The following is a 10,508-nucleotide window of genomic DNA, read 5'->3' on the forward strand; positions in this document are numbered from 1 at the left end:
AAATGGGTTGGAAGGAACCCTAAAACTAGTGCTAACAAAACAGGACAAGCTCAGAAAACTAATACAAGCCTATTAATGGGAGGGAAAAAACTGGAAGCCCTAAGCATCACTGAGATGCAGACTTGGCAGGACTTACTGATCAACAAGGGGGAGTGCGTTTAAGACAGGGCTGATTTCCAGATTTCTACCTCAGATACCTGGTTATTTAAAAATACCACTCACTAAATCTGCGTGGAATGGGGAGTACAGAAAGTGGATTTGGTGGCTGGGGTGACAACTTCACTTTGGGACATTCTGAATGTCCCAAACTAAATATTTTGGATTTCTGTGGAACATGCAAAATACCTAGCTACTGTCTGAAAATTATGAAAATTCTGTGTACTTGTATTTGTAGTGCACTTTTATTTTTTTCCAGTTTTTATTTAAATTTCAGTTTGTTAACATACAGTGTAATATTAGTTTGGGGTATATAATACAGCAATTCAACACTTCCATACAACACTTGGTTCTCATTATAAGTGTTAATAGTGCACATTTGGGGGTCTAGGGTGGCTCAGTCGGTTGAGTGTCTGACTCTTGATTGTGGCTCAGGCCATGGTCTCAGGGTTGTGGGACTGAACCCCTGAGTCAGGCTCTGTGCTTGGCAGGGATTCCACTTGAGATCTTCTCTCTCCCTCTGACCACCACCCCCCATGTGTGTGCACACTCCTTCCCTCTCTCTAAAATAATAAATCTTTTTTAAAAAATACTGCATTTTTAATTTATTGGCTCCAGAAAGCAGAACTGAGGTAAGCAGATAGATAGAAGTTACTGAATGGCAGGTTTTTGGTCAAATATACCTGGGGAATGGATGCAATCAATGTAGCTAAGGTAGAGAATTCCATTATAACAATTCAAAATATATTTGTTGGGTACATACTATATTTAGATACTGCACAAAATATAAGGAGTAAAAAAATAAAACATTACTCTCCAGGAATTGACAGGGAAGACAAATTACAAACAAGCGATTATAAAATCACTCAACGTGTGCAATTACAGCAGTATGTAAAGAGGATGAGAACAGGGTTAAGAATGGAAACACAAAGAACATTAGGCAATGTAGACGAAAAGAAGACTAAGAAGTAGGTAATCAAGAGAGGAGGAGAAAATTTCAAAAAAAAAAACCAAAACAAAACAAGAAATGGTTAACAATGTCTGATTGATGGAGGCCAACATTAAAAGAGTTAATACACTGGATGTCAACTATAGGTCTTGACAGGCTTGGGTAGAGCAATGATTCCCAACCTGGTTATCATTGGACCTCTAGGGTAACAATAAGGCTCTGTAAACTACTCAATATTCAAAAATGTTTTCTCAAAATCGTAACTTAACTTAAGATAGGCTAACTTCTTCAGCTCTAACTGGAATTACATTAGATCAATGTGATAACACGACCATTTTATATTTGTCTGAAGTCCTGATTAGCAGTTACCTGTCTGATTAAAGGAAGAAATCAATGATTACTTTTATGTAAAATACAGGTTTTACATAGAGGAGGAAATAAAAGTAACCCTTACTACTTAAAAATCTAAACTCAGGGGGTAAAATGTTGCTACAGCTGATGAGAACTTGCCTAACACATACAAATGATTTGTTCTGATTGATCTGCTATGCAAGGGATTGAAGACACCTGATTTTAAAGTAGTCCAGCTGGAAGAGATTCCATGGTTTTGGTTGATTTCAACCTCATCTTGAGCCAACATGCAGTTCCAAAAAGGCTATGTTACTCGACAATACATTTGGAATGAAATGGCTCACTACCATATTTCAAACTTTAAAACATACAACTACACACCATCCAGAGGAAGAATTGGATATTTTGTCTACAACAGAAAATGTTCAAGCACAGTCTTCAAATGGTAGAAGGGATGTCATACACACAGGGAAGAGTGGACTTCTAATTTATTACTCCAGAAGGCAGACCCAGGATAAGTAGATAGAGGTTACTGAATGGCAGATTTTCATTGAATTTATATGCCATTGAATCTTTTTATACAAAAGGTGATTCATCTTTTGTTGTTCACACTACATTATAATTGCATGGCTAAAATTATCAGTCTCCCCTACTAGAACATGTGCGCCTTGAGGGAAGGAGTATGGTCTTAGGCATCTTTATGGCCCCACAGAATCGCACAGAATACCAAGTACATCTAGTGCTCAATAAGGCTGCTGAACTAACAGGTAAAAGGGGCTGAATGCTTTATGAGCCACTTCATTGGGAAGAAATTTGAATGCGATGCCCCCTTGGGCCCCTAAAATTCTAAGATGTGCCTAGTTACAAAGTCCTCATCCAGAGCTCATTTCACTTCATAACACAGCAAGGGAATGGTATGTATAAAGAATGGGCTCTGATATGTGAAAAACAGCACAGTTAGATTAACCTGACCCAATATCTTTATCTGAAATGCTAATATTAACTTTAGTCCCTTTACCAAACTAGAAAACATATAATTCAACTTCTTTATATTAATGAAAACTTTAACGAATGCTTGCGTTACTGATGTGAATATCTGAAACACAGAAGAATCTCTAGAATATAAGAAAATTTCAAAAATCTTGTTCTTTAAACGTGTAAGTAGTAGTAGGCAGAGCAAAAAGCCATCAGTTGACATAAATAAATGATCACATATCATCAGCCGGGCCACGGGCTGACATAATGACATAAATGATCACATTTAACTGCGCGGGGCAGGGAGGGAGGAGAGGACTGAGAAAAAGAGAAAATAATGTAAAATATTTCAAGAAATTAAAAGTTACAGGGTTAGATCCAGATGCTATAATTCTTCCTCACTTTCTGCATAAACTTTTTAGCTTTACCACATCATTAAGAAATACTATAACAAAGCGGTTGTAGAAATAAAGTACAAAACATTAAACAGTGGATGTGGTTTCTGTATTTTTAACCTCTAGTTAAAAGCACAGTAAGGAAGAGAGTTTGAAAGTACCACTCTGGATAACAGGAATATCAAAGATTATAAGTAGATCTTGCTCCCAAGTGCTTTCCACCAGGTTAGCTAAAGTAGTTATCTGAAATGTGTCTGAATGTGTGTCTTGCATATAACAGATAATCAATCCCTTAAGGTAACAAAATAAAAATAAACACACAGCTCAAGTTATTTTGAAGACCACACCATCTGACAAAAAGGAATCCCCAGAGATACAAGCTATTGGTGATTAGCCAGTCATCAAGATGGGAAGTCCTCTTTAAAGTTTTACTTAGGAGGAAGACACATAAAATTTAAGATAATGATGATATACCAGAGGTACGAGATGATGTGAATCTGTACACACGTGCGCCCATACAGGTAAATATTACAAACTACTTTCACTGAGTTAAGCTAAGGGTCTCACAGGGGCTGGAAGATGCTGCAGTCTTTCACATAAACATCCTAGACGTGTGATGTTAATTTTCACAATATCCTCCTTAAAAACAAAGCAAAATATAGATACTTCATCCCAGATAGATGTTTTTGGCACAAAAGGAAAATACACTCTGATGCCAACCAACTACCTTCTCTGGCTGGGCAGTAAATACTAAGCTACTTTTTGAAAATACTGAGTATTGTTGACACTATAACACTTAGTGGACTGATAATACATGCAGGATTCTAAGTGTGCGTTTGTTATTTCAGATGTATCCACTTCTCTTTCTTGGGGGGGGGGAGGCAGTTTTGAGTGCTGAGGTGGGGGGGCAGGGACGCTTGAGGAAATTAACCTCATCCCAAATTTCCTGGCCCCCTACAACAGCAAACAGAAGGGTATGGACGGAGAGAGCAACCCAGCGTCAGCTCCAGAGAAGGGACTAAGAAGGGTTACGACTGGGACAGCAAAACTGGACTCCCAGTTTGGTACCAAGGGGGGTACCGCGGGAGCAGGGGTGCGGGGAAGGGAGCTCAGAAGAGAGGGAACGCCCCGCAGTCCCTAAGTCCCCCGACCCGTCCCGCGGGCTCCGCAGGGCCGCACCGGAGCTGCACTCGGCGCCGCCAGGCACGGCACCTGTCAGGCGGACCGGCTCCTCCCAGCGCTGGGGCACGGGCTGAGGCCGACAGTACCGCCGGGGCGGGAGCGAGCGAGCCCGCGGAGCCGCGGCGCCGCTCCGCCCACCCGTCTCCCGAGACGCGGTCGGGACCCCTGTGCCTCCGCCGCCCGCTCCCCGCCCGCAGGCAAGTGCCCCACCCGCGCCACGGCCTCCGGGGCGCCTGGGAACCTGGCTCTCTGGGCGTTCCCCCTCCTCCCACACCGCGGCCGGCCTCCACTTACCTTCAATCGCCATGATGTGCTCGCCATGGACCGCACCAACTGGATGGCGGGGGCGGCGAGCGGGCGCGCGGGCGGAGGACGCGCCGAGTCCGCCAGCCAGAGGGGCGGGGCCGGCCCCGCAAACGCCCGGCTGCGCGGCCCGGAGGGGAGCCGCGGGCGGGGCGGGCTGGGGCCGGGAGGAGGAGGGGCTCCCCGTGCGCCCGACTGCTGGCCGCCGAAGAAATGGAACCTTCCCCGGCCGCCGCCGCTGTCGCCAGCACGTGACGCCGCCCCGCCCCCACCTCGCCACCCCCACAGAGCCTCGCGCCGGGATTCAAAACAGGTGCCCAGTCCGGGGAGCCGGGGCACCGGCGCCTGAGAGCGGGCGCACTGAGCATGTGCGGGCGGCTCTGACCTGCTCGGCCCGGGGCTTCCCGGGGCCCTGGACCACGGCGGAGGCGTCCGCTCCTCGGGTGCTGGCAGCATCCGTAGTCGACGAACGGGGCGAGTAGGGAAAAAGATGTGGTCAGGACCATGGACAGGTCTCCTCACTCGAAGACTGGGTTCAGGGATTCCCACCCAGTGACTCCTTATTTCGGTGATCTGAAGGTCTGTTTTGGTTTTGTTTTGCTTTGCCTGAGTCAGCCAAGTATTCGCCTCAAATCTCTCTGTGTGGTGAAGAGATAGCTAGTTGGCAAAAACCAAACAGGAGAAAGGCATCCTAAGGACAGCAGCTTCCGTTTCTCTCTCTTAGTTTCTGTCTCGCTCTCCCTCCCTCACTCTCACTTTATCTCTCTAGGAGGGGGGGGGGGGCATATCTTTGGCACTATACATATTTTACCTGCATCTCATAGATATCTATGGTAAACACATAAATGTGTGTGCACGCATTCACACAAATTCCTGACAAAACTTGTCACCACCTTGAGCTTAGTTTTCCCCTTGGAAATGTGAGTTGACATTTATCTACACATTATGAACACACATTTGAGGCTATACAAAAGTAGGGACCAGACATGTTTTGACAGATTTTAAATTTGTAAACCTGTGGGTGTCATGAATAGTTAACAGGCCAACTTGGAACACAGCAACAATTGGCCCCTTAATTTTTGCCTGAGGTACCTGAAACACTCAACCATTTACCCAACTCACAACTTCTTTGGTAACTCTGAGGATCCAGATAATCACCAACACTGAGGAATGGGAGTTAGTGATTCTACCATGCAGATAAAACGCTAACTCCTAGTGCATGCTAGGTCCCCTAGCTATATTGGGGATGACACAAAGAAGACAAGATTTTGCACTTATGTAAGTGAGGTTGGACTGTAAATCTAGAGCAGAAACTGTCTTCCATTGCTTTTATATAATCTCTCCCTCAGTCACAGCTTATGCTCAATAGACATTCATTCTTTATCATTTTCATTAGTTCAGTGAATATCTATTGAACCAGGCACTGTGCTAAAAGCTGGTTACAAGCAAGAGTTGTTACTGAAGGAATAAATGAATTTGACCCAGAAAAATATTTAAATGTCTTTATTTCATGAAAGCTCTGTGTGTGTGTGTTTCCCATAGATTTCTGTGAGATACAGGTAAAATATGTATAGTGCCAAAGATGTGTTCTCCAGGTAACTGTCTTTTAGTATATGTGCTGCTGAAGCGAGCACCAGGTAACTGTCTTTTAAAAAGTCTTGAAGTCCAAAGCACGACTTTGAACTTGAAACTGACAGTTCTGAGTTCATGGTTTCTGGCTGGCTCTGAGTAATCTAATTGTTCAATCTCTTTAAGAATTTCATATATGAAGCTAGGAAAACTTAATTGTTACTTCCTCACCAACACACAAGTTACTGTTTATATGACGAAGTTATATGAGCTTCCATACCCAGGTTAAAATCACCACAGTTTGCTCAGAAAATTAATTTGTGTATGTGTAGTGAATTTGAGTTTCAAACTTGTCAAATCCAGGAATTTAGATGAAAGCTTCTCAGTACTGATGACGTTTTCCCTCAGATTAGAATACAGAACTCCCCCTGACAACATTACCTTTAAAAAACAAAACAGTGCTCTCCACATTTCTAATTGGAAGTTTTCTATGAAAGTAGTCATAAACAATAACACATGGCTTTACCTTAAATTCCCAACATTTCATATAGCTGCTAAGTTTGCTTAGTGGCCACTTGGAATTGAGATTTATCTTCTTATACATAAATTCTCTTATTTCTAAAGTAAACTATGGGTTTGATACTTTGAATTTTGGGGGTGTCAATTTTAATTTAAATGTTTTATATTTTATTAATTACCCATCCTGCCTATTGACATTTTTTCTAATTTTGACCTTATACCTCTAGACTATGCTTAGTTTATATATTTTTATGCATTAGGGGATATTTAAGAGCTGCATTTTAAATTCTTCATTTTTCTTTATTAATAAATTATTTACCAAATAGTTTCCGAACATGTGGTTCAAGCAACTACCCAATTTCCCCACCATGTGTTGTGGAGATAGGGGTGTAGATGGGAAAAGAAAAAGTCAGAGTAATTCCCTTTCTTGTGATTCGGAAATATAAATATGTTCTTGGTATTTTAAGGTTCAGCTTAATATTTCACAGAAATATTATTTAAAATGATAGTCGACTTTTAGGAGGGCAACAAAGCTTATGTATTCCAGTGGTGTGGCTAAAACATTAGGAAAGAAAGTACTGAGAGTGAATTATGTGGAAAGGCCAACTCAAAGGGAAAGTGAAAAGTAACTTCACCCGCATTAGTTAAGTAGCATTCATGTCCCAACCATAATCACCTACCACTATTAACAGCAATAATATCTTGATGGAGAAGTGTATTCCTATTTGTAAAAGTTCCCAATTCACTCTTCAGAAACAAATTATTTTTAAAGTTGGAACCTTTTTATTAACTTAAGCCATTCAATTGAAAAAACCAAAGTCACTAAAAGAATGAAAAAAAAAATACTGTCTAGCAATATACAGTTGCATGGATAGAAGTGGAGACAACTTAACAATTACCTATATAAAAATATGTTTTGGAAAATTAAGTATGCATTAAATTATGTTACTCAGGGATTTTTGAGTCTTTGAGCAAGAGAAACATTTTTAAACTTTAAGTTTTGTTAGCAGCTGCAATTATCTGAGATGTAGCTGAATATAAGAATTTAATGAAAAATCTAGTTAAAACCATTAATATTGTATTTCTTTCATGAATTATAATGTCATGGAAACAGTTATAATATTCGTTATTTGCTCTGGTAACTTTGCCAATGAGAGCAACTCAGCTTAAACTAGCTTAAGGAAAATGGAAAGTTAGTTATAAAGATATAAGTATAGAAATAAAGCTGGGCCTCAGTATCATCTCGACTCGCATACCTGATTCTGCCTCTTTTCTCTACCCGTCTCTGCATGTTGGCTTCATTTATACCTATGGTGGAAAATATGACCCCTGCGAAATTCCAACCTCTATGGCTCACAGATTCTGCCAACTTTCTGGAGCCCAAGTCCATAAATTCCAAAAAAGGTGGGGTGTCATTAAGCATTATTTAAATAAAGTATCCTGCCCCAAACCAACCAGGAGGCCAGGTGCTAAAATTGACCCAGCTTGGGTCAGGTGCCAAAAAAAAAAAAAAAAGATCTTTTGTGGCTACAGTGACAGGATCATGGAAGACTAAAGCAGTCCCCATGGGACCTATATGGATGATAGGGTTGGGGGAGATAGTTCCCAGGAGAGGATTCCCATACCGAGAAATAGTGAGTGATGACTACAACGGTACTCTATCTCAACATATTTCCTTTAGGCTCCCTTAGAGAAGAGGTGTTCAGAAGAATTGTCTGTGAAAATGAAAACTTTCTATGTTTGTGCTGTCCAATACAGTGACCACTAACCGCATGTGGTTAGTGCTAACTGTATTGGACCACACAGCCTTAAAGCAACAGAAATGGTATGGTGGTGTGCAGGGAGGGACTGCCAAAGAACATAATTTAATAGGTACTTTGTGGGATTAATTGTAATATCTCTGATGGGAGGAGGACAGTAGGAATTTCCCCTGTGTGGATACTCTACCTTATGACCTGGTACAGTAAGAAATGTACCCATCATGCTATGTGGAGGTAAATAAGATTGAGATGGGAAGAAAAATATAAAAATAAACAGAAATCTGGATAATTCTTTTGGCTCTTTCATTTCCTCCAGCAATTATTTTCCTTAAGGTTTGTCCCCTACCCCACTATAGGCAGGACAGCAAGAGCTGCAAGAAAAAACTAAACATGGAACATTCTAGAATTGTTTTTATTCACTTAGGTCAAATGGTAGTTTTCCTTCATGCCACCTAAAGCTTTAAAGAGAGCAGAAGCTCTACCAGAGAAAAGAAAGGAGAGAGTAAATAGCATAGACTAATTGTTACCCTATATTTTCCTGCCATTATTATCATCTTTGAAGACTTTCATGCAGACTGAAGGTCCACCTACACTCTCTTCCTTTTCCTCTCTAAATATGATGTGTTCCTGTATAATCTCTGTTATAATTTCCTATTGATCAGTGAAGGTATTGCTGTTGACTAAATGCATGGAACAAACCCTGTGGTTTGTTGAGACAACTATAACACAGCACAATGCTGACCTGTCAGAGTGGAAGAGTGAACAGAATTTCCAATCACAGAGACTAATTTAACACAAAACATCCAACAAGTACATGCTTAATAGGATACAAGCTACAATCGCTAAACCTTCTTATTCACAATAAAGAAATACATGATTCTGTTCTAAGTAGGAGTACTTGATTATATTTAAAACCTTGTTTCACAGCTGGATGTTCCCATAATGACAAGTGACAGTTATATAACAATTTTCATTCAAAGGTCAAAAAGTATGCCACAAATCTTTTAAATGTCATAAATGTGTCACACACCAATAAATACAGCCACCTCTCACATAGAAAGAGGCAACTTATAGAAGGCCTCAAGAATGTACAAATGTAGGAAGGAAACTGAATACTACACTTAAGAAAAATCAATTAAGGGACGCCTGGGTGCCACTGCCTTCGGCTCAGGTCATGATCCAAGGGTCCTGGGATCGAGTCCCGCGTCGGGCTCCTTGCTCAGCGGGGAGCCTGCTTCTCTCTCTGCCTCTGCCTGCCTCTCTGCCTGCTTGTGTGTACTCGCTTGCTCTCTCTCTCTCTGGCAAATAAATAAAAATCTTTTTAAAAAATCAATTAATAATCTGAGTTAGATGAGAAAATCATCTTTGACTGGAAAAAGTCATTTAAATCTCCTTAGTTTATTTAACTATAAATGGGGGGGCCCAATTCAGAAAAGGTCATTAAGAACTTTTATTGCTTAAATATACCAAATACAAGAATGCCAAATATAATTTTTTGTATAAAAGTAGATAATTTTTGCTAAGTGAATAAATAAATGGTAACAGGCTTAGGTATCATGGATCCTTTATATTGGTAGTTTTTAAACTTTAATATGTACAGCTGCATAACAATCTGATAAAATAGCCATAAATGGTTATGACAAAGAGAAACTTAAAAGAACTCAAGAAACCCAAAGAACTTTTTATTTAGCATAGTGTTTCTACTTACCATCTTCCCAATTATTTTTCCCCGATATAGACTTTCTCTTTGCTTAAATATATATACCATTATGAATGAAAGGGGAAATTTCCACAGAGTTTAACATGATATAACATGTCATGCTCTGACATTTAAAAAAAAGTTTATAGGTGTTTTTTATTTTACAGTGGAACAATTTTTATTAAAGGAATTATGAGACATCTTTTGAGGATTCAAAAAGAAGGGCTGCAACAATTAATTCTAGGAGTTAATTAATTAATTGTAGGAGTACAATTTCTGAGTTTCACATGGTATGTTAAGATTTGAAAGTGAATTATGAGATTCTAAGCACAATTTACATTTCTTTTTTTTTTTTTTAAGTAGACTCTACACCCAGTGTGGGGCCCAAACTGGGGCTTGACTTCATGACCGTGGCACCAAGACCTGAGCTAAAATCAAGAGCTGGATGCTTAACCAACTGAGCCACCCAGGTGCCCCCACAATTTATGTTTCAATTGCTATCATAAAGTTTTCATTTCATGGAGATGCTCACTACATTTTAAAAACACCACAAAACCCAATTTATTTTTTTTAAAGATTTTATTTACTTATTTGACAGAGATCACAAGTAGGCAGAGAGGTAGGCAGAGAGGGAGAGAGGAGGAAGTAGG

At 40.4% G+C, this 10,508-nt stretch overlaps 1 protein-coding gene across 1 annotated transcript in view; it reads right to left on the bottom strand.

The window, feature by feature from the left end:
* The window catches only part of SYT14 (synaptotagmin 14), a 194,996-nt gene extending 190,664 nt beyond the window's left edge, over positions 1–4,332 (bottom strand). The window contains exon 1 of the mRNA XM_044267475.1: positions 4,303–4,332. Within this exon, the coding sequence (XP_044123410.1) occupies positions 4,303–4,315 (13 nt within the window). The 5' untranslated portion in view covers positions 4,316–4,332. The remainder of the gene's footprint in view (positions 1–4,302) is intronic.
* Between the last annotated feature and the right edge of the window lie 6,176 nt (positions 4,333–10,508).

This window comes from Neovison vison, chromosome 10 (genome assembly GCF_020171115.1).
Source record: "Neovison vison isolate M4711 chromosome 10, ASM_NN_V1, whole genome shotgun sequence".
Classification (NCBI taxonomy): domain Eukaryota; kingdom Metazoa; phylum Chordata; class Mammalia; order Carnivora; family Mustelidae; genus Neogale; species Neogale vison.